Here is a 25656-nt window from a genome sequence, read left to right on the forward strand (position 1 = left end):
TTAATTGAATATGAATTTTGAAAAATAGAGATTAGGTCATGTTGCAATGAAATGCGTTTTTTTACAAACAATGATAAGTTGCAAGTTGGCGTTGAAGAATAAGTGTATCCAAACAAAATTAGTAATATGGCTAACTTTCTAAACCTTACAAAAAATAGGATTTTGTGTATCGGATATGATGTTTTTTTTTTTAATAAAAAAATTACATGGTTGAATTATATTTTTTCCTTATAAGATTATCACAGAGAGAGAGAGAGAGAGAGAGAGAGTATCATGAACTGCCATATCTTTAAGCTGAAAGGAATTAAATTTCATGGGTGCTCGTATGGTCTCGAATCTCCACAACAAAGTCACTGCAGTCCTTTGCAGTACATGGTTGTGTTTGCAACTTGCAATATAGGCAACCGATGGTCCTTGGTTGTCTAAGTTTCTTGTAGGCGTCTATCAGTTTTATGTCTGGAAGGGTTTGATCGTTAGATAACGCTAGTAATTTTTCGATACACAAATTCACCTCTATTAATTTTTAATTATTTAAAAATTTTGAATGGTAGGTCCTACTATGAATTTAATTAATGGGACCCACTATTTATGTGAGAGGAAAAAGTACGCATTTATGGTATTCTGAGAGTACACAATAATTTTTCATATTTTAGAGTACACCATAAATAACAAGTTTTAATAGTTGAAGTACAGAATTAATAGTAACCTTAAATTAAGAAGATATAAATAAGAAATAAAGACCAACTATTAGGAAGAAATTGTTTATCCTGAGTTTTCAACCCCATCTCATGTCGCACCACAACTAGCCCCACGGCTCACCTCGTGGCGAAGACTGGAACACATATGAAAGTTGTGAATATCGGGGACGCACGTCAACGTCAATAAAAATTTTAAATGTAGGAACCCTGTTAACTGTGCTGTCTACCGTATAGCTATAAAGGGATACATAACTGACCAGAGTAAAGCGTATACCAGAAAAAGAAAATAAGTGTAACCCACGTGAACTGAATTACGCTTTTTACTAAAAGAAGAGTGCCACTTTACAAACGTGCCTTTTATACCTCCAGCTGGGAGGAAATGTTTAACATGGAGGGCTCTTTCGGTGTGAGAAAAGGTGCATGGTCTGAGGAGGAAGATATTCTACTTAAGCAGTGCATTCAGAAGTACGGTGAAGGAAAATGGCACCTGGTTCCTGTCAGTGCAGGTATTATTCTAGAATCTAGAGTGAGTGAGATTGATTTCTCTTTTTTCTTTGGTAAACCAAGTTCTTTTTGCTTATGTCTCTTCTGTCTTTTGTTACAATCTTGATGTGCTTTATTGTGGTGGTCTACGTAAAAATGATAAAAGCAGCAACTCACAATATGCTATATCAGAGATGTTGCGAAAATCATGATTATAAAAGATCTCTTCTTGAGTAAATTAAAGAAAAACTATGCTATGTTTTAATTAACTAATGCAATATTGGCGGAGCTTCTTATTTTTTCAATAAATATGTTTCATGCATTTTGCAGGCTTAAATAGATGTAGGAAAAGCTGCAGACTGAGGTGGTTGAACTACCTGAAGCCAAATATCAAGAGAGGAAACTTCGCCGCAGACGAAGTTGATCTTATGCTCAGGCTCCATAAGCTGCTAGGTAACAGGCAAGTCTCGCTAGCAAATAATAATAACTCCAAACACAGAATGTCATTAGTTAAGACTGCCTACAACATTTTGAAGGCGGGTTGATACACATTGATGTTCACACAATAATAGATTACCTTCTCCAATTAATCATAACCACGAGCAACGAAAAAGGAATTCAATGCACTTGGAAAGACTCATAAATATTGTTTGGTTGATGTAGCTCTAGGGAAATCTGCTATTGGACGTCAAAAGGAATAAAAAAAAATCCAGACTCATTTTGATGGTTTTTTTTTTTTAGCTTGTTAGTGTATAGATTAGCCCATTGGGCTTAGCCTAGTATATTACTTGTACTATACTTCTATTACTTGTACTGCACACATACCTAGCCTATATAAAGGCTCTCTTTTGTATATTGATACACACATAATATTATACAGACTATTCAGTCATTCTCTCTCTTTTTATATTATTAACATGGTATCAGAGCCTTTCCTCTGATTTTTTTGGTTCCTGTGGACATCTCCGGCGTTCTTCCGCTGCCCTCGCCTTCATCCGGTAGTCACTGTCGGAAGCGAGTCACCGCCGTCACGCCCTCAAACGTCGAACACTCGTATTTGGTCAGTTTGTTGATCAAACCGCCAAAGTAAAGGTATACATTGACAGATCTGACAGTCCCGAGCAAAACCCAACAAAAGTCTTCTCTTGAGCTTCATGCCTATTCAGATGCGGACTGGGCCGGTGATCCGACTGATCGATGCTCTATCACAGGTTTCTGTTTCCTGTTGGGTACTTCTCTTGTCTCATGGCGTAGCAAAAAGCAGGATGTTGTTTCCCGTTCCAGTACTGAGGCTGAGTATCGTGCCCTTGCCGACACCACCTGCGAGCTTGTCTGGCTTCGCTGGCTCTTGGCTGACATGGATGCTCCACAGCCCACTGCTACTCCTCTTTATTGTGACAATCGTAGTGCTATCTACATTGCTCATAATGATGTCTTCCACGAACGCACCAAGCACATTGAGATCGACTGCCACATTACTCGCCAGCATCTCAAGAAAGGCAATCTCAAGTTGTTCTCCATCTCATCTGCTGACCAGCCTGCTGATATCTTCACCAAGTCTCACCCACCTGGTCGTCTTCGAGATCTTATATCCAAACTCCAGTTGGCTTCCTCCTTGCCACCTCGAGTTTGAGGGGGGATGTTAGTGTATAGATTAGCCCATTGGGCTTAGCCTAGTATATTACTTGTACTATACTTCTATTACTTGTACTGCACACATACCTAGCCTATATAAAGGCTCTCTTTTGTATATTGATACACACATAATATTATACAGACTATTCAGTCATTCTCTCTCTTTTTATATTATTAACATGGTATCAGAGCCTTTCCTCTGATTTTTTTGGTTCCTGTGGACATCTCCGGCGTTCTTCCGCTGCCCTCGCCTTCATCCGGTAGTCACTGTCGGAAGCGAGTCACCGCCGTCACGCCCACAAACCTAGAACACTCGGATTTCGTCAGTTTGTTGATCAAACCGCCAAAGTAAAGGTATACATTGACAGATCTGACAGTCCCGAGCAAAACCCAACAAAAATCTGCCAGAAACAGCCTTCCACGCGCCTCCACGCGCCGCCAGAAGTTTCTGCTCACGAGCACGAGCCGCCACGCGCTGCCACGCGCCCCCACGCGCTGCCACGCGCCTCCACGCGCCGTCTCTACCCTACACGCGCTTCACGCGCCGTTCACTCGCCGTCCACGCGCCTCACGCGCCTGCCACGCGCCTCACGCGCCTTGCTCCGTTTCACGGACTGCCACGTCAGCCCTAGGGTGACGTCACTCAGCCACGTCAGCATCTCGTGTCAGCATCCCACGTCAGCATCCACGTCAGCATTCCACGTCAGCATCAGCCGTTGACCGTTGACCAGATCGTTGACCGTTGACTTTGACCGTTGACTTTGACCAAGGTCAAAATTTTTCAACAGGACCTGTCTTGCTCAGTTTTTCGCGTAGATTCCGATTTTGGGCTCCGTTTCTGCATTTGAGGTCTCTAAAACTCAGTTTTTGGTCATTTTCTTCATTATGGCTCAACAAAGTGAACGTGACATCATACGTCCTATCACCATTGTGTTGGATGGTCCTACTAGCTATCATGCATGGTCTCAGAATATGACTGTTTTTCTCAAGGGTCGTAAACTGTGGAGATATGTGACTGGTTCAATTCCTAAGCCAGTACCAAACCCTAAGTCCAAAGTCATAGCTGCTGAAGAGTCTTCCACGACTACTGTTACAACAGATGATTATGAAGATCGCCTAGAGGAATGGGAGAGTATTCAGAGTAAGATCTTGTCTTGGTTTATTAATACCTCTATTCCCTCCATTCATAATCTTCTTCCTCGTCTTGAGACTGCTGAGGCTGCTTGGAAGTTTTTAGCCGATCGCTATAATTGTACTAATGATTCAAGCTTAGAGTTCCATATTGAATCAAAACTTTATCAAATGCGACAAGAGACAGGTCAGTCCATTTCTGATTTTTATTCTCAGACTTCTACTATGTGGGAACAACTCTCTGCTGCAGATCCTCCACTAGTGTGTTCTAAGGACATTGAGCTCTTTGCCAAATATCGGGATCGCCGTAAATTTATGCACTTCATGATGGGTTTGCGTGAGGATTTTGAGCCTACTAGGGCTTCTCTGCTTAGCCGGTTTCCTACTCCTTCTCTTGATGCTGCAGTGAAGGAGCTCATCTCTGAGGAAAACCGTCGGCCTGCTTATCACATGTCATCATCTGATCATGTCTTGGCTACACCATCTCCACAGCCTCCCATTGCTGCATTCACTGCTCCTCCACGGATAAACTCTGGGCGTCCCACCTCTCAGTCTTCCAAAGGTACTCGCTGTGAGTTTTGCCGTGCTAAAGGCCATGACATCTCAGTTTGTCGCAAACTGCAGAAATTTGTGCAAGAGCAGAATAAAACTTCTCTTCCTCGGGCAGCTGCTGTATGTCCTTCAGATCCATCGGTTCCTACAGGTCCATCTTTGACTTCCTCACTTACTACGGCTGATATTGAGGCAGTTGTTCAACAGGTTTTATCCCGCACTTCCACTGCCCTTTCTGTCACCTCAGGTAAACAACCTTGGTTTTTTGATACTGCATGTTGTAACCATATGACTCCTGATGAATCCCAATTTTCTGATAAGGCACCCTTAGAACATCCAATCACCATTTACACTGCTGATGGAACTCCTATGCCTGTTAGTCATAAAGGAACAATCTCTTCTCCTTGTTTATCCCTTAGTGACACTTTTCATATCCCAAAGTTATCCCTCAATTTGCTTTCTGTTGGTCAACTTTGTGAATTAGGCGTAGATCTTCTCTTTACTAATCATGGTGTGGATGTGCAGGATCCCCGGACAGGTCAAGTGCTTGGGACAGGCCGTAAGGTTGGTCGCATGTTTGAGGTTCATGACTTGAAGATTCCTTCACAAGTTGTTTCTGCAGCTGCTACCACTACCACCTCCTCACCTGATCTATGGCATGCTCGTCTTGGTCATCCATCCTTATCTCGTCTTCAGTTGTTAGCTTCTCAAGGTCATTTAGGTTCAGTTCAGTTTCAAAAATTTGATTGTACTTCCTGTCATTTTGGCAAACAAACAAAATTGCCCTTTAATAATAGTGACTCATTTTCTTCTGCACCCTTTGATCTTATACATTCTGATATTTGGGGTCCTGCACCTGTTCCTACTGAGGGGGGATCTAGATATTTTGTCATATTTGTGGATGATTTTTCTCGATATACTTGGATTTATCTGCTTCATCATAGGTCTGAACTTGTGTCTATTTACCAAACATTTCATAAAATGATTGAAACACAGTTCAATCGCACCGTCAAAGTTTTTCGATCAGATAATGCTCAAGAATATAATGATAAATCTTTCCTATCCTTTTTAGACAATCATGGTACACTTACTCAGCGGTCTTGTCCTTACACCTCTCAACAAAATGGTCGTGCAGAACGAAAACATCGTCACATTCTTGATGTTGTCCGCACCCTTCTCATTTCTGCCTCTCTTCCTGAGCGCTTTTGGGGTGAGGCTGCACTCACTGCTGTATACACCATTAATCGTATCCCTTCACCAACTACACACAACAAATCACCATTTGAGCTTCTCTATGGTCAAACCCCTGACTACTCCTCTCTTCGGGTTTTTGGTTGTGCTTGCTTTGTCTCTCTTCCTCCTCATGAACGAACAAAGCTCCAACCTCGTGCTCGTCTCTGTTGTTTCCTTGGTTATGGTGTATCTCAAAAGGGGTTTCGCTGCTATGATCCCATTTCTCATCGTCTTCGTGTCTCCCGTCATGTTGAGTTTTGGGAACATCGTCCTTTTACGAGTCTTCAGCAGTTTCCTACATCCTCTTCCTCTGAGTCTCCCATTTTTACTGATCTTTTCCTCCCTCTCTATCCTGAACTTGTGGAGGATTCTTCAACATCGGCTGCCTCTCCAGACGACTCATCTCCGGTTCTGTCCCCGGCATATGACCTGCCTGTCTTGGATCCTGTGGCACCACCCTCTCCTGAGTCTCCTGATGGTCCTGAACTTCGTCGTTCCACTCGGGTAAGCATTCCTCCCCCTTATCTCTCTGATTATCATTGCTCTTTTGCCCTTGCCACCCTCTATGAACCTCACACCTATCGTGAGGCCCATACTGACCCTCTTTGGCAGCAAGCTATGAATGATGAACTAGATGCCCTTCATAAAAATCACACTTGGGATATGGTTGATTTGCCTCCTGGTCAGTCTGTAGTAGGTTGTAGGTGGGTTTACAAGATCAAGACCAAGGCTGATGGATCTGTTGAACGATACAAGGCTCGCCTAGTTGCCAAGGGCTTTACCCAAGAGTATGGCATTGACTATGAGGAAACATTTGCTCCTGTTGCTCGCCTTACATCTGTCAGATGTCTCATTGCTGTGGCTGCTGTTCGCCGTTGGCCTCTTTATCAAATGGATGTGAAGAATGCTTTCCTCAATGGAGACCTTCAAGAAGAAGTGTACATGCAACCACCCCCTGGCTATCCACATTCAGGCAGTCAAGTTTGTCGCCTTCGCCGTGCTCTTTATGGCCTCAAGCAGGCTCCTCGAGCTTGGTTTGAAAAGTTCAGCTCAGTTGTTGCTCAGCAGGGTTTCACTTCGAGTCCTCATGACACTGCTCTCTTCGTCCGAAGATCCTCTGCTGGTATCACTCTTATTCTTCTCTATGTTGATGATATGATTATTACTGGAGATGATTCTGCAGGTATCCGCTCTCTCCAGCACTTCCTTAGTCAGCATTTTGAGATGAAAGATTTGGGCACTCTCAGCTATTTTCTTGGGCTTGAGGTTACCTCATCCTCTGATGGATACTATCTTTCCCAAGCTAAATATGCTTCTGATCTTCTCTCCAAAGCCGGTATCACTGACAACAAGACTGTTTCCACTCCTTTGGAATACAATGCCAAGCTCACACCCTTGGATGGTGAACCTATATCTGATGCTACTCGCTATCGTCAGTTGGTTGGTAGTCTGATCTATCTCACTGTTACTCGTCCAGATATTTCACATGCCGTGGGTATGGTTAGTAAATTCATGGATGCCCCTCGTTCTGTCCACTATGCTGCTGTTCTTCGGATTCTCCGATATGTCAAGGGTACACTTTATCATGGTCTACACTACTCCTCTCGGTCTTCTCTTGAGCTTCATGCTTATTCAGATGCGGACTGGGCCGGTGATCCGACTGATCGATGCTCTATCACAGGTTTCTGTTTCCTGTTGGGTACTTCTCTTGTCTCATGGCGTAGCAAAAAGCAGGATGTTGTTTCCCGTTCCAGTACTGAGGCTGAGTATCGTGCCCTTGCCGACACCACCTGCGAGCTTGTCTGGCTTCGCTGGCTCTTGGCTGACATGGATGCTCCACAGCCCACTGCTACTCCTCTTTATTGTGACAATCGTAGTGCTATCTACATTGCTCATAATGATGTCTTCCACGAACGCACCAAGCACATTGAGATCGACTGCCACATTACTCGCCAGCATCTCAAGAAAGGCAATCTCAAGTTGTTCTCCATCTCGTCTGCTGACCAGCCTGCTGATATCTTCACCAAGTCTCACCCACCTGGTCGTCTTCGAGATCTTATATCCAAACTCCAGTTGGCTTCCTCCTTGCCACCTCGAGTTTGAGGGGGGATGTTAGTGTATAGATTAGCCCATTGGGCTTAGCCTAGTATATTACTTGTACTATACTTCTATTACTTGTACTGCACACATACCTAGCCTATATAAAGGCTCTCTTTTGTATATTGATACACACATAATATTATACAGACTATTCAGTCATTCTCTCTCTTTTTATATTATTAACATAGCTATACATTCCAGTTAAATGGTTCATATAAGAAAATGGGATTATGAATAGACATTTGCTCTTGTTTCTCATCTCCTCTGTGTGCTCACACTAATCGAAGTTGTTACCTTCGACATTGGCTATTCTTTCAAATGGATATAAAGAATGAGTTTCAAAAAAAAAAAGAATATAAAGAATGACTTCCTCAATGGTTATTTAAGTCAATAGGTCTACATGTAGCCTCTTCCTAAACTTTTACATCCACAGCATGAGATCTATCATCTTTGTCGAGCTTATACGGCCTCAAGTAGACTTCTTGGACTTGGTTTGCTAAGTTCAACTCCACAATTTCTTGCCTTGGTATTCTACCAGTTCCTATTATTTTATCCTTTTCATCGTTTGCACTAACCACGACACTATGTTGACGACATGATTATCACTGAAGATGCCTTAGACAGTTGGACAGTATCTTGAAACTCAAGTAATTTCTTAGTCTGCAAATTTAAGACAGGATCTCGATATGCTTAGTTATTTTCTTGGAGTTGAGATCTCTTTTTCTTTAGCTTGTTACTATCTAAAAAACATCAAATATGCATTGTATCTTCTATCTCGTACTAGACTCACTAACAGCAAAATTGCCAACACTCCAATAAAGTCCAACACTTGTTTCACCCCACAAGGTGGTTAGTCGTTTGTGATGCCGCACTTCACAGCCAACCCATTAGGAGTCTTGTTTACTAAAATATAATATTTCACTCTCTTTTATTTTTAGTTTAAATATAAAATTTGATAATTGTGGTAATTATTAGTAGGAATTCATTAAAATTGTCTTAGTATACTGAAGAATATGATTCTCAAAAAAAAAAAAAAAAAGAAAAAAAGAAAAAAGAAAAAAAAAAGAATAGAGATTCTAGTTTAAATACAGCTCCTCCCTCGCTAAAATCCTGAAGTCATTTGCCACTAATTTCTTCCCTTATTGTTTATGCATGATAACATGGTCTTCTTTAGTAAACAGATTACGAGCTAATCAATAATTATTTGAACTTTTTTTTTCTTTTTTTCCTTTTTTGTATAGATGGTCACTTATTGCAGGTAGACTTCCGGGAAGAACAGCTAATGACGTCAAAAACTATTGGAACACACACCTCCTCAAAAAGGGAAGTTCACACATCACCAAGCTGAAGGAAAAGCCCCAAGATATGGTGAAAGTGAACGTAATAAAGCCACAACCTAGGACCTTATCCAAAAACTTAACATTGTTAAGTGGGAAACCTGCAATTGTAGGAAGCTTTCAAAAAAAGGAAGATATCAGAGACATATTTCAAAAACCAATGCAATCGGAGAGTAGGATTAACTGGTGGGAAAGCTTGCCAAATTGCGGGGAACTTGATGAGAGAGCAACATGTACGCAATGTGGCAAGTTGAATGAAGTGCCCAAAGAAACCTTTTGGCCGGAGGGAATAGTACCAGAGGCAAAAGTTGTGGGGGACACTCTAGATGAGGATGTCCTGAATTATTGGGGTGACTTATCTCTTGACATGGACCTTTGGGAGGTTCTCAATGCAGAATAGGAATAATCATATAAGGCAAAAAAAAAAAAAAAAAAAAAAAAAAAAAAATCCTTATTATTATTGTCCAAATTAATTGGATGTGTGGAAATTTATGAAATAAAAGGGCTAGAGGTGGTGTTTATGACAGTTTAAAGTCTATCTTTATGTTTCCAATGTACGGACAGTTCTTGTACTGAATTCGTTTGTGATTATAATTTTTCTACACTATACTCTTGTTATTTGGTGTGCATTTGCGTAGTGGTATTTTTTCGTTTGCGTTCATTTGCGTTATTTTGGTTGGTCTCATGGCATTGTTACTAGGCCAGCCAACTGATAAAAAAACGTGTGAATATTATTTTCAATAATGAAAAATATTTTGCTATAATTTTTTCAATAATAAGTTTTCAATTTTCAGTAAAATAAATGGTATTTAAACAGACCTTTATTGTATTATATTGGAATGACTATAGCTGTTGAGATGAGAATATGGACCAACTTCTACATATAAACTTTTGCATAGAACCTTAGCTTATACATGGCTCCACACAATTTTTTTTCCCGAGGAATGCTCCAAAAGTTTTATTGAATTTACACCATCATTTTGAGTTTATACGTGGCATTTCATAGCCAAATCTATGATAGTATTTAAAAAAAAAGTCGCATTAAAATCCCTTCCAATCTTATAAGTATAAAAATGGTTAAAATACATTATTTCCCTCTATCTTCTTTCTCTAGTTTTATTGTCTAACGGAGAGAAATGAGGTGACAATTTTACTAACGTGACTAATCATTTTTATTAAATAATTGCACATATACAATCATGATTTATTATGGCTTGAATCGGTTTCTTTTCCCTAGTTCAAACTCATACTCATGGCTTATTTTCACCCACACCCACGCGCGCGCGCTTTTTGATTATATACACATTTTTTTGTTTGATAAGTTATATACATGCACCCAAAAAAAAAAAAACTTAGTATTTTCAATCAAAATAATGTTTGATGATGATATTTCATAAAATAAAATTTATTTTTATCATTTTCATAGTGAAATTCATAAAAAGTTTCATTTTCAATACAAACTATCAAATTTTATACTAAAGTGATTAAAAAATATTACAATTAAACTAATGAAAATTTTAAAAACATAACATGAATGATCCAAAACTTGGAGGAATAAGTTAGATCCCAAACACATTTGAAGTTATTTTGTTCTAATCCATTATGTGGCAACTAAAGAGACATTTCATATGTAGTTTTAGTATCAAAATTTTTTTAAGAAGTTAATGACTTGTTAATAACCACGTAACAGGTTGAAAAAGATAAATCTAAACATGTTTATTGTCAAACTTTATCAAATATTTAATGTATATAATAACACATTTTACAATAAAAAAAAATTGAAAAAAAAATAAAGTTATGTTTTTATAACTATTAGACCAATTACTTTTTTTAGAGTGTCATTAAACTATTTCATATAATTCAAATATTTTGAGGGGACAACTTTTATTTTTGTAGGCTAAATTTTAAAAGTATTAAAATAATATTATATATATATATATATATAAAGGAAAATTTCAAAAATTTTGGAGACCATGCATGGGCCTCAACCCTACGGTCAACAACCTTTGACAAGGTCGATTTGACAATCATTGTTGCCATCACGTGAAGAAAACCCAGACATGCATTCATGCAAAAACAAAAAAGTACAGCTTTCTACCGACTATCCTTTTTAGAGAGGGGTAGGATCCAGTATGGCCAAGAGCATACTATCTATCAGGTCTGAAAACTTTTCCAGAGGAAGATAAGCTTGGAATGTCCAATATAATCAATCAATTCCAGATCTGTGACACAGCTTGAGGATGTATTGTTTGAGTTCACACCAATTTTATGTTGCTTGAAGTAATTAAATACTACTCGAGACAAAAAATTCACTTTGCACATAGAGGAATGGGTTCAGTACAATCTAACTTAACATAATATTTTAATGAAATGTACAAGTTAATAATGAGAATAAGAAAATTAAGGATCTTTTATTTATAATAGTAATAGCAAACAAGATTATAACGCCTACAATTACAATACTTAAGTTACAAAATCTAAGCCCAAGTATTGTCTAAAGAATTTTAGGTTTTTTTTTTTTTTTTTTTTTTTGAGAATCCGGCTTGTAGAATTTTAGGTTTTGTTAGCTCAGTTCCAACAATACACTTCAAAATATGTTTTAATATGCTCATTTAATATATATATATATATATATATGTATGTATGTATGTATATATATTTCTTGAGTACTCAAATATTGTTTCTTCTATTTATTGTTATTTTTCTTATCTTATAATATTTTGTTGGATCTTCGGATTGGAAAGAGTTAAAAGTCACATGAGATATCAATTGAAAATAAAATAGAGTTTTTTTTTAGAGATTGATTAGAATGATAATTTCCCAAATAATTCTTCATTTGGTTTATTGTTTTGTTACTTGTAGTTCAAGTAATTTTTTTATATGTTAACCATTTAATTTATTCCACAAGTTTGTTATAATTGTAAGTGGTGAATAATTTTTTTTTTTTGAAATAAAATCTCAAAAGTTTAAACAAAACAAATAATTATCTCATAATAAGTCAAAAATATATTACAAATACCATATAAATACTTTATTTAAATTCTTTTTTTTTTGGGTAANGACTATCCTTTTTAGAGAGGGGTAGGATCCAGTATGGCCAAGAGCATACTATCTATCAGGTCTGAAAACTTTTCCAGAGGAAGATAAGCTTGGAATGTCCAATATAATCAATCAATTCCAGATCTGTGACACAGCTTGAGGATGTATTGTTTGAGTTCACACCAATTTTATGTTGCTTGAAGTAATTAAATACTACTCGAGACAAAAAATTCACTTTGCACATAGAGGAATGGGTTCAGTACAATCTAACTTAACATAATATTTTAATGAAATGTACAAGTTAATAATGAGAATAAGAAAATTAAGGATCTTTTATTTATAATAGTAATAGCAAACAAGATTATAACGCCTACAATTACAATACTTAAGTTACAAAATCTAAGCCCAAGTATTGTCTAAAGAATTTTAGGTTTTTTTTTTTTTTTTTTTTTTTGAGAATCCGGCTTGTAGAATTTTAGGTTTTGTTAGCTCAGTTCCAACAATACACTTCAAAATATGTTTTTAATATGCTCATTTAATATATATATATATATATATATATGTATGTATGTATGTATATATATTTCTTGAGTACTCAAATATTGTTTCTTCTATTTATTGTTATTTTTCTTATCTTATAATATTTTGTTGGATCTTCGGATTGGAAAGAGTTAAAAGTCACATGAGATATCAATTGAAAATAAAATAGAGTTTTTTTTTAGAGATTGATTAGAATGATAATTTCCCAAATAATTCTTCATTTGGTTTATTGTTTTGTTACTTGTAGTTCAAGTAATTTTTTTATATGTTAACCATTTAATTTATTCCACAAGTTTGTTATAATTGTAAGTGGTGAATAATTTTTTTTTTTTGAAATAAAATCTCAAAAGTTTAAACAAAACAAATAATTATCTCATAATAAGTCAAAAATATATTACAAATACCATATAAATACTTTATTTAAATTCTTTTTTTTTTGGGTATAAAACTCATAAATATTTCAATTACTAAATAATAGTATATGACTCAATCATTCAATTTTATATGTAAGAAGTATCTACATAAAATTTATGATATTTAAAAATATAAAAAATTAAATTAGCTTATGAATTGAATTTTATACAATTTCATTTTAGTCTCCCCTTCCTAAAAGAGTTTGCTGGAAATTCAGATTGAACCCAAATCAGTTTGCTTTCATCATCATCTTCATTGTCATTTTATAATTGTCCAAGTCCTTTTGATTGAGGTGATAATGAACTCACTCAAATATATATTTTTTTATTAAAAAAGGAGCCCGAATGATGCATATTAGAAAATGGGAAAATGAAAACGATAAACTGGAGAAAAGAAATGTTAAATGTGCTCATCAAAGCAACCTCCAAATCCCCCTAAAAAAGCAACCTCCAAAGATTAATTTTGATTAAATAATGGCAATATTCTATTATTTTTCTTTACCCCAACAACTAATATTAAACTCTATGCTTCACCTACTTCTCTACAATGCCTTCCCAACACACCCCCCCCACCCACCCACACCCACCCCCCCCCCCTTCCTTGGCCTTGATAATTACATAATAGGCCGGAGCCATATATTGTTTTAATTTCAAATTGAAGCACTAAATTTTGATCATATCAATATCCACCCCCTTTTGGTAAGTATTTTTTAACTAGGAGTAAAAGAAACCTATGTAGACTGCACCTGCCTTTCACATGTCGGACTTCTTAGTGCTTAGATATGGTCTCAAGTGTAATTTATGTATGCTTTTGTTATTTTCAGTTAATAAATAGTAGATGAGGATTTCTATTGTAATGAGCTAAAACCATGGGGTGGATATGGATACAGTTGGAACTTTAACAATTAATTTGAAACGAAGATTAGATTCTAATGGATATGCTACAATGATGGACAATGGGAAACCGCCAATCATACACTTTCCTTCTGAAATTATAATATTATACGGAAAATAAAAGCAGTAAATCAGAGTATAATTAAGAAAATAGATTGATATATAAGATTTATTTCCATTTAGATATTTTCAATCACTTTCATTATATAATATAATGAAAGTGATTGAAAATATCAATATAAGATATATAACATAATATATATCTTATAATATAGAGCAAGACTTAGGTATAGTACTTAGGTCTTATTCTTTAGATTCCACTTTTAAGATTCTGTTATATGGATTTTTTCTTATGCGATGAAAGTTTATTTTTTAATTAAATAGTCACATGACTGAATCTTAAAAGGGGAACCTAAGAAACAACACTTAAGGTATTATACCTAAGTTTTGTCTTCTAATATATTTTATATTTAGATATTTTCAATCACTTTCAATAAGGACAGGATGTAAGACCTATGTTTTATACCATAAGAGATTGTCACATTAGTTTTTTACTTAAAACTAAATAAATCCTACTACACAAAATAACATCTTAATACACTCACAATTAAGTTAGATTTTCAAATTGATATTAAAATTGATTGAGTGTGGTTGTACCTATTTTTTAATATTTAATATGATGATGTGGCATGTTGAGATTGGATAGGTAAAACTTAGGTTTCACACCACATCATTATCAAATTTAATCTCTATTTTGAAAATCTTATCGGATTACAAAATTCTTTTTATTCTTAACAAGATTGCTGAATTTTTTTTTGTTCCAGTTTGCTCAATTGGCAAAGTATATGATGGTTAAATAAGAAATCTAGTGTTCAATCTCCACTTACACTAAAAAACCGATTGGTGTCTTAGTCTGATGATAATGAGCACAATAATCAAAAGTAAATGCCATAGATTGAAACTCTATAAAAAAAAAAAAAGAAAAAAAAAAGAATACTGACTTTTATATTGATATGATACTATTCTATCCTAACAAAAAAAATAAAAAAGATAATATTCACTAGAAGATCCATAAAAATATGTTTTATGTATAATTTAAATTTTAAAGTATAAGAACTTGATATTTAACTATGTTTTTGACTATGTAAATTTAGGCAATTTTATCTTGGGGTTCTTAAAATTATATTTATTTACTGTAAAATAACTTTATTCAAGTTTATAATGTCATTAATAAGATAAACATAATTAAGAATCTTATAACTCAACTAGTTAACATCTTCTGATGTTTCTATTGGAGATATTTAAGGTTCAAATCCCTCCTCTATATTGTAGCTATCAAATAATAAAAATATTTGTAAATATATACTAATGAATGATTGTGTAAAGAGTTTTAATTAGGTTTTGTCACCTTAGTTGCAACAAAGCACTTTGAAATATGTTAATATGCTTAGTTTTTTTTTTTTTTTTCATATAATTTCTTGAGTATTCAAATATTGTTTTCTTCTATTTATTGCTATTTTTCTTATCCTGTAGTATTTTGTTGATTTTTGGGATTGGAAAGAGTACAAAGTCACATAAGATATTAGTGAAAAAGAAAATCAAAGTTTTTCTTAGAGATTGATTATAATGATATTTTTTCCCGAATAATTCTTCATTTGGTGTATTGCTTTGTTACTTGTGGGTCAATTAAATTTTTTTATATGTTAATTATTTAGTGTATTCCACAAATTTGTTAGTATTGGGAGTGGTAAATAAAATTATTTTTTCGAAATAAAATTTTAAACAAAACAAAAATGATATCATAACAAGTTAAAAATAGTAAAATACATTACACACACCATATAAATACTTGATTTAAATTCAATTTTTTTTTGTCTAAAATTTATAAAAATTTCAGTACTATATAATATGACTTATTTAATTTTATATGAAAGATTGTATCTACATAAAACTTGTAGGGATGACAAGCCCAGAAATGTATATTGGGCCATGGGCCCTGTCCGATGACACTTAATAATCCGAAGACAGGTAAACATCATCGTGGAAGTGCACATTAGTGAATAAAGAAAGAGGTTTGGTAATGAGGATTCAGGAAAAAGGTCTGAGGACAAATGCCACCTTGGCTTAACAGAGCAGAGATCAGAAGGTTGGACCTGCCATTAAGAGCAACATTCTTGAAAGTTCTACTAGTTAGGATAAGCATCAGGAAGGGATAAGGCAATGGGAAAGTGAGAAATATCAAAGGGAAAACTGTTACCACCGTATTGAATACTCTGTAGCTAACTCTTTGGCCGCATTAATGTGGAGATGGTACATGTACAGTGATATTCAGCTTTACAACTACCTTTAAAAATTTCAGGAAGGTGCTGATGGGACAAGGATAAAAGTTAGCCATCTGATCAACACATGGACGGCTGAGATGGAGTGAAGAAGGGCAATATAAAGAAGAAAAATTCCATCATAGGGGGGATCGGAGAATTACTAGTAAAAAGATTGTAGCATTAAGAGTGGTAGTTGTAATCAAGTCAAAGGGCAATATATTCAAGAACTACTCTTCTCGGAATTGGCCGAAGAAGAATTTCTTTGCAAAAACATTTTTTTTCTTTATCTTTTCTTTGCTTTCTTACCATCTTTAGTCCATGGTGAACGTTGTCGAATTCATTGAAGCCTAGTTTTTAGCTCATTCTCTACAAATTCTTTTTATTGGGCTCTTTGGGCCTTAATCTTCTTACCTTTTGGGCTTAGGATCCAAAACCCGCCTTTATAATTGGTAACATCTATGCAAAGGCTTGAACTTTGGTGAGTTCAACATCCAACTATGGTAGGTTCAAGGCCAAACTGGGAGGAGTCTGTTGGTTCCTAACGTTAAGCTTAGTTTCTCAATCTTGAACGAAGGAGGGACCGGGAGATTAGTGTGCATACCATGTATACTAGTAGGAGTCAATCTCAAAGTGGGAGTCAACTTTCTCTTGAAGAGAATACTAGAAGTATGTAGCTGGAGATTTACCACTTGTGAAGGAGGCTGCACCGTGAACGATAGAGAAGGACTCCTTCAAATTCTGACCCTTCTTCTAATGATGATAGAGATGGCAGTTATAGACCTAGATCAAGGACTCCCCTTAGTGAATCTTTCTCGTGTGATGAGGATCACCATTATAAGAGCGGAAATGAGAGCCCGTCTCGCAAAGGTCCAGGAAACGATGCTATGAGTAGGGCGTTGAACCAAATTTCCAAATCACCTTTTACACATAGAATTGAAGGAGGAAAACTTCCTCAATGGTTTACTTAGCCAACATTCACCATGTACAATAGTTGAACAGACCTTATAGAGCATGTGAGCCACTTCAACCAGAGAATGACTGTTCACTCCAAGAATGAGGCTTTAATATGCAAGGTGTTCCCATATAGTTTAGGGCCTATAGCGATGCGATGGTTTGATGGTTTGGGTGAAGGTTCTATTAATTCCTTTAAAGAGCTTACTCGGGCATTCGGGGCTTATTTTGTTACTTGCAGCAAAGTTCCTCGGCCCTTGGACTCTTTGTTGTCTATGACCATGCAAGAGGGGAAGACCTTGAAAACGTACTCAAACAGATACAGGGAGATGTTTAATGAGATTGATGAGAATTTCAATGATGTGTCCATAAGGACTTTCAAGGTCGGCCTGCCCGCCAAGCATGATTTGAGAAAGTCTTTGACAAGGAAGTCTGTTAGGAGTGTGCATCAATTCATGGATCGTATTGACAAATATAAGTGGGTTAAGGAGGATCAACAGCAAGGAAAAGGAAAAGCTAAGGTGGTCCCCTAAGATCGAAGGGATTTCAGGTTAGATAGGTACAATAACAGCCAACCTCGGAAGGATTTTACCAGGCATTCTGGTTCAACTACTACTCAAGTGGTTAGCACTGTATTTCGAGAACCTGTGCACCTGATTTTAGGGAAAATTAAGAATGAGCCATAATTTAGGTGGCTAAATAAGATGGGGGGAGACCCCACGAAACGCAACCAGAGCCTTCATTGTCAATATCACCAAGAACAAGGGTACACTATTGACGATTGCAAGACTTTGTGGAGTCATCTGGAGCAATTGGTTAAGATGGCGAAGTTGAAACAATTCATGTATCAGCCTAATAGGCAGGGCAGTCAAGTCGGGTTAGGAACATAGAGAGATGCTTCTTCAAGGACCTCGTTGGGCAAAATCAGTGTTATTCTTGCTGCTCTAGGGAAAACCGGTTCCTTTTCGTCTTGAGTGATGTCCATAGATCGCCCATATGTCGAGGACTAACTCCTGATCTGAAAAGGAGCAAAATGGATGTCTGACCAGCTTTGAGCTTCCCTGTTGAAGACAAGGTTGGGACCTTGCAACCATATAATGATGCCTTAGTGGTTACCCTTAGGATAGGGGGTATGATGTGAAGAGGGTGCTAGTCAATCAGGGCAGTGGAGCAAAGATAATGTACTTTGATTTGTATAAAAGGCTTAAGTTGAGGCCCGAAGACCTGACTTGCTATGATTCCCCTTTGGTGAATTTTGATGGGAAGATTGTTATTCCAAAAGGCCATATCAGGCTACCTGTACAGGCAAGATCAGAGGTGGTAGAGGTAGATTTCAATATAGTGAATGCTTACTTTCCTTACACTGCCATAGTAGCTAAACCCTGGCTTCATGCCATGGGGGGCATTTCTTTCACCCTACACTTAAGGGTGAAGTATCTATCTGGGGATCAAGTTGAGGAACTGGTTGGGAGCCAATCTATGGCCAAGCAGTACTTGGTGATTGCAATTAGACATCAAACTGGAGGTGAGCCCTCAACCTGTGCTGTGCAAGGTTTATAACAATCAAGTGTGCCAGTGTTGTCTATGAACATGGTAATAGAGGGGGCAAAGTGTGAGGAAATAGAATTTTTTATTGGTGATGATGAGGAGAAGTTTTTCCAGGTTAGAGTTCAATTGCCTCCTTGGGAGAGGGAAGAGCTAATAGTTTTTGTTAGAAAAAATATTGATGTGTTTGCATGGAATGCTTACGAGGCTCTTGGAGTGGATCCAAGTTTCATACGCCATCATTTAAACATCAATCCATCTGTCATCCCCAAAAACCAACATCCTCGGCGCTCATCTAAGGAACACTCTAATGTTGTCAATGAGGAGGTGCTCAAGCTTAAGCGGGCTGGGGCCATAAAAAAAGTGTTTTATCCTGAGTGGTTGGCTAACACCATAGTAGTGAAGAAGAAGAATGGGAAGTGGAGAGTATATGTGGACTTTACGGATCTAAATAAAGCTTGCCCAAAAGATCCCTTCCCCATGCCTCGGATAGACCAATTAATGGATGCAACTGTAAGCCATCCTTGGATGAGCTTTTTAGACGCCTTTTAAGGCTATCATCAAATACTGTTAGCATTTAGGAAAAGACTACTTTTGTTACCCCCACTGGAAATTACCACTATAAAGTGATGCCCTTTGGATTGAAAAATGTAGGGTTTACTTATCAGAGGATGATGACCAGGATGTTTGAGCCTCAGTTACGAAAAAACATGGAGATTTATATAGATGACATGGTGATGAAGAGTAAAGTAAGGTTTGAGCATATAGATGACCTTAGAAGTATTTTTGAGATATTGAGGAAACATAAATTGTGCCTTAATGCTTCTAAGTGTTCTTTTGGCATTAGCTCTGACAAATTTTTGGGTTATATGGTTACCCATTGCAGAATTGAGGTTGACCCTAACCAGATTAGAGAAATTAACAGTCTACAGCCTCCTTGAAATCCTAAAGAAGTCCAGAGGTTGACAAGAATGACCATTTCTTTGAATCGATTCATTTCTCAATCCGCAGACAGATGTAGGCCTTTCTTCCAATTGTTGTGTAAGTGGAAGGGATTTGAATGGACCGAAGAATTCTCCTTGGCCTTCCAGCAGTTGAAGAAATATCTTTCTCGGCCACCCATTATGTCCAAGCCCAAGGAGAAGGAGGTTCTATTTGCTTACATTGTTGTAACCTCTCATGCAGTGAGTCTAGTACTGATATGGGTTGATGATAGGGTGCAATGTAAGAAAATCATTGCATGAGGCAGATGTTCATTATTTACCATTGGAAAAAGCCATCTTGGCAATGGTACATGCTACACAGAAGCTCCCTCATTACTTCTAGGCTCACACCATTGTGGTTCTAGCCCAACTCTTTCTTCAATAACTGTTTTAGAAAGCTAATTACACAGGAAGGATTGCAAAATGGGGAATGATCCTAGGAGCTTTCGATATTAAGTATATGCCTTACACCTCTATAAAGGGCCAAGTCCTTATAGATTTGGTGGTTGAGTTTACAAGACATAGATGAAAAATTAGTTGGGATAGTATCTACACAAGAACCTCTAGCTTGGGCGTTATATGTTGATGGTGCATTAAATCAAAGAGGATTTGGAGTGGGGCTAGTTGTAGTGTCCCCTGAGAAGATTATCATTGAAAAATCCCTAAAGGATCTCGGCCCCGAACAATGAGGTTGAGTTTGAGTCCATGTTGGTAGGAATGACTATGGTTTAGAAGATGGAAGGAAAAATAGTGGAGGTATTTTTAGACTCAAGATTGGTTGTAGGTTAGGTAAAGAGAGAATTAGAAGCCAGGGATTTGAGAATACAGGAATACCTGAACTAGGTCGGCACCTATAATCAGGGTTTAACTTTTTTTCCTTACAACAAATCCCTAGAAGCAAAAATATGCATGTTTATTCTATTGCCACCCTCGTGACCTCCTTGGCATAGATTTTGCCTCGGGTTATCTTGGTCGAGGATCTATGTAGGCCCACCAAGATGAAGGGAGAAAAGGTCCATATTCACCAAATTAGGGTTGGACCTAGTTGGATGGATCCTACTGTGTTGTTTCTTAAGGAAGACATCTTACCCAAGGAGAAAGGGGAAGCTAATAAAGTGTGGAGAAAAGCTCTTCATTTCTAGTTGTAGGAAGATCAAAAGTTATACAAACGCTCTTTTTCTAGGCCCTATGTGCTATGCATCCATCTTAAGGTAGTGGAACCACTCTTAAAAGAGTTATACGAAGGGATTTGTGGAAGTCATACAAGGGGCAGATCACTATCTCATAGGGCCCTGACTCAAGGGTATTGGTGGCCAATATGCAAAAGGAAGTACAAGAATACGTGAAGAAGTGTGACCAGTGTCAGAGATTGCTCCAAATATTCATCAACCAGGGGGCGTCCTCAATCCTCTATCTAGCCCTTGGCCTTTTACTCAATGAGGCTTGAATATTATAGGGCCCTTCCGTAAGGTAGCTGGAAATAAGAGATGGCTATTGTTTGGCATTGATTACTTCACCAAATGGGTTGAAATTGAGCCACTAGCAAATATCAGGGATGTGGTCGCTAAGAGATTTGTGCAGTAAAATATTGTCACTCGGTTTGGAATCCCTCATACCCTCATCTCGAATAATGGGCTTCAATTTGATAGCAAAGTTTTTAGGAGGTACTATTGTGAATTGAGCATTAAAAATAGGTACTCTACCCTGGCTTATCTGCAGGGGAATGGACAGGCTGAGGCTGTCAATAAGGTCACAGTAAATAGACTCAGAAGAAATTGGATGATACAAAAGGTAAATGGATGAAAGAGCTTCCACAGATTCTTTGGACATATTGGACTACCCCTCATAGATTAAAAAAAGGAAACACCATTTTCAAAGACTTATGAAGCTGAGGTTGTGATTCCTTTGGAAACTAGGTTCCCAACATTGAGGACTAGCTTGTTCACTCCAAACAGCAATAACAGCTTACTAGAAAAGAGCTTGGATTTGGTTGAAGAATGGAGAGAAAATGCCATGGTTCAGTTAACGTACTATCAACAGAAGCTCAAGCAGGGGTATAACTCAAGTGTGAGGTTAAGACCTTTAGCCCTTGGGGACTTAGGATTAAGAAAGGTTGTAGGTACTGCAAAAATACAAGCATAGAGAAAGTTAGGGCCCAATTAGGAAGGGCCATACCGCATCACCTTGGTTGCTGGTATAGGTGTATATTTCCTAGAAAATCTAGATGAGAATGTGGTACCACATCCCTAGAATGTAAATAACCTACAAAGGTACTATTATTAATGAAAGGTAGTTATGCCATGTTTTTATTTGTGACATTATGTGTTATGTTGTTTACTTGTTTAAGTATTAAGCAGAACCTTGGTCATGTCTAGCTCCTTGGACCGCATACTTTGGGTAAGTTAATACTTCTTATTATCTACTTAAGTATCAAATAGAACCTTGGTCATACCTGACTCCTCGGACCACATACATTGGGTAAATTAATACTTCTTATTATTTGCCTAATTATTAAACAGAACTTTGGTTATGCCTGGCTCTTCGGCCCACATCCCTTAGGTAAATTAATACTTCTTATTATTTGCCTAAGTATTAAATAGAATCTTAGTCATGCTTAGCTCCTTGAATCACATACTTTGGGTAAATTAATACTTCTTATTATCTGCCTAAGTATTAAACAAAACATTTGTAAAGTTTTGATTTATAACTATGTGTTTTGTTGGCTTTTATTCCGTGCCAAATTTTATTATAATTTTATTCAATCTTTTGTACCTTGTATTTAATGTGGGATTTGATTGTAAGGGTTGTGTGATAGAGAGAGAGTGTGAAGACTCAAGCAACTGAAGACTGAGGAGCTCTCGTGGGTATCTCATGACTAAGCATCCCGCGAAGTGAGTCATGTGCCCTGCACATGACTGGAATGCGAAGAGTCGGGACAGATGGTGACAGCTGTGTTTTGCTAGTATCTCGCAGGTAAGGCCTTCCCGCGAGACATTCTGTTCTGCTAAACTATACTATTTGATACACACTTTCTATACCCACACTATATATACCCACATTACCTACAAATGTTGAGGAGTGCTTCTAAGAGAAAACCCTAGCCAAACACCTTGAGAGTTAGATATTGTTATACCCACAATCCTCTTCACATTTGCTTGTAGAATTTCCTCAACTCCTATCTCTCCATTTCCATACCATTGAAAGTTTGACAGTCCAAACACTTACCACACCCTTTTAGAGTGTCAAATGAGGTTTTGATGCTACTGGGAAGTATTGGAAGAAGCTAAGGATGGCAGATGCAACATGGAGCTTGTTATGGGATCTGGAGAGCTAGATAAGACACGGTTCCGAAAAGCCTTGTTAGAGTAGGAGCTTGGAGGGCTTAGATATATCGAGTACATTAGGCTTGGAGGGTCTCTTCTCATCCATGTATCCCAACTGATTGTCTAATGGATTGATTACCGCTTGAAAGGCGGCGGAGGGGTTTTTCGCTGAGTTCTTCAATTTCCTCTTCGATAACACATCGGCGTATTATCTTGTGTTTGCATCTTTCTTTCCTACTCTTTTACATTCCATTTTACTGCTATGTTGATTTTTTATGGATTAGAGTAGCTTGTTTGTTCATCTGCTCGCATTTACATTATTCTGCATTTAGTATTAAGTTAGCGTAAAATCTATCGAACCGTAACTTTAATTTGGGAGTCTAAACAACTCTTGTGTTTTGAACACATTTTTAAGCTTTCAACCTTGGTCATGCTTGGCTCATTAGACCACATACCTTAGGTAAATTAATACTTCTTATTATCTGCCTAAGTATTAAATAGAACATTAGTCATGTCTAGCTCCTCGGACCACATCCCTTGGGTAAATTAATACTTCTTATTATCTGCCTAAGTATTCAACATAACCTTGGCCATGCCTAGCTCCTTGGACCACATACATTGGGTAAATTAATATTTCTTATTATCTGCCTAAGTATTAAACAGAACATTGGTCATGCCTAACTCCTCAGGCCATATACCTTGGGTAAATTTATACTTTTCACTACTTGTTTGAATATTAAACAGAACCTTGGTTATGCCTGGCTCCACTAACCACATACCTTGGGTAAATTAATATTTCCTAAACAAGTATGCATGTGTTAAACAGAACCTAGGTCAACTTTGGTTCCTCGAACCATATGCCTTGGGTAAATTAGCACTATTCAGCACCTCTCTAAGTGTGGAACAAAACCTTAGTCATATTTGGTTCCTCAAACCACATGCTATAGGTAAATTAAGACCTATCCTTGTTTCGGTGTGCTGTCAAGTGGATGAGGAGGTAAAATTGTAAGTAAATACATGGTTCACCATTATTTAATGTTAAAAGGAAGAGCCTAAAGCATGTCTAGTAATGTAAGTAGCATGTTTCAAGCATGTCATGTATGTTTTTGAAGCTGAAATTACTCCTTATTAAAGATTATAGACCTGGAAGGTTTAGCCTGTCTTGTTATAGATGGTGCAAAGTGCAGCAACTATACTATCACTTGTATGGATAATTTTTGAAATTAAGGGTATAAGTATGTCTCAAGTTGAATGAAGTTGTGTCTCATTTTTATATCAATTAAATGCAAGGTAAAGTAAATGTTATATCAGAATTTACACAAGTACTAGGAATATAAAATAAAGCTCATAATTGTCATTAAGTTGAGCCTCAAAAAAGGCAAAATAATTACAACTTTGAAAATTTAAATAGTCATTACAAAAAAAAAAAAAAACTACAAAATGTATATAAGCACTACTTAGCCTTCAAAGGGGGGTTGTCTTTTCCTATGGCCTTGGATTTGGCAATTTCAGCTGCTATGGTGGCTGGACTTTTGCCCTTGGGATCCTTCTTGGCAGGAATAGGAAGGGTAGCCAAAACAATCTCCAGGCTCTGAGAGGACTCTTTACCCTCGATGCAACTAGGGGCTTAGCAGCTTCATGGACCACTCTTGTGGTTTTATCTTTATCCTTTTCAATGGCCTTGGCTTGCTCTGCTTCCTTAGGAGGATTACTAGAAGAGGGGAGGATCTTGGCAAGGCTGCCCTTATCACCATCTACTTCTTAGGAGACAGTGTTAGCCTTTGGGCTCGAGGAACTTGAGGCACAGATCATAGGAGGATAGTAGACATTCTCTACTCTCCTAAAGGCAGAGGAGGCCTTAACCCCAGCCTGGTTGAGGGCCTCCTTCCACACTTGGAGGCAATATGTTCTACATACACCCGAAACCTCAGCCCTTAGTGCTTCCTCAGTCTCTGTGACCCCTACATCATAGCCATCTTGTTCAGCCTGGTCCCTGGCCTTCTTAGCCACTTCCAGCTTCTTTTTTAGGACTCCAATCTGCTTCTTGGCCACAGATAGCTAATCCTCTATCTGGTAGAGCTGCTTGCGTTGAGTCTCAGCTTGTTTCTCAGCTCCATGCAAAGCAGCCTCGACACTTTTCCTTCCTCGATCAGCCTCAGTCAGTTGGCTATTTAGCTCTTGGATCCTATTTTTGGCCAAGGAAAAGGCCTCCTCGGCAGCAATCTTTCTACCTCTTCCTCTTTCATCTACCAATGGGATTTGGTCACCAGCTTCTTGACTATATGTGCTAACTGAACAGCTTGCAAAGGAAGTGGTATAGTAATAAAGAAAAGCAATTAGAGCCTTAAGTGTAGAAAAAAATAATAATAAAATAATAAAATAAAGAAAAAAACATACAACACTTACTAGCGCAAGGTCCCTATTAAGACTCAGAAACACCTCGTGTTTCTTTATGGCCTTTAAGTCGACCATATCTCC

The 25656-nt window shown here is 37.4% G+C and overlaps 1 protein-coding gene across 1 annotated transcript; it reads left to right on the plus strand.

The window, feature by feature from the left end:
- The first annotated feature begins 1086 nt into the window (after positions 1-1086).
- On the plus strand, positions 1087-9569 carry LOC112031485 (transcription factor MYB114-like). The gene is made up of 3 exons (XM_065777543.1): positions 1087-1204; positions 1512-1641; positions 9074-9569. Exons 1-3 carry the CDS (start codon positions 1087-1089, stop codon positions 9567-9569), a joined length of 744 nt encoding a protein of 247 aa, XP_065633615.1.
- The last annotated feature ends 16087 nt before the right edge of the window (positions 9570-25656 follow it).

This window comes from Quercus suber, unplaced genomic scaffold, assembly GCF_002906115.3.
Source record: "Quercus suber isolate HL8 unplaced genomic scaffold, Cork oak 2.0 scaffold_158, whole genome shotgun sequence".
In the NCBI taxonomy this organism is placed as follows: domain Eukaryota; kingdom Viridiplantae; phylum Streptophyta; class Magnoliopsida; order Fagales; family Fagaceae; genus Quercus; species Quercus suber.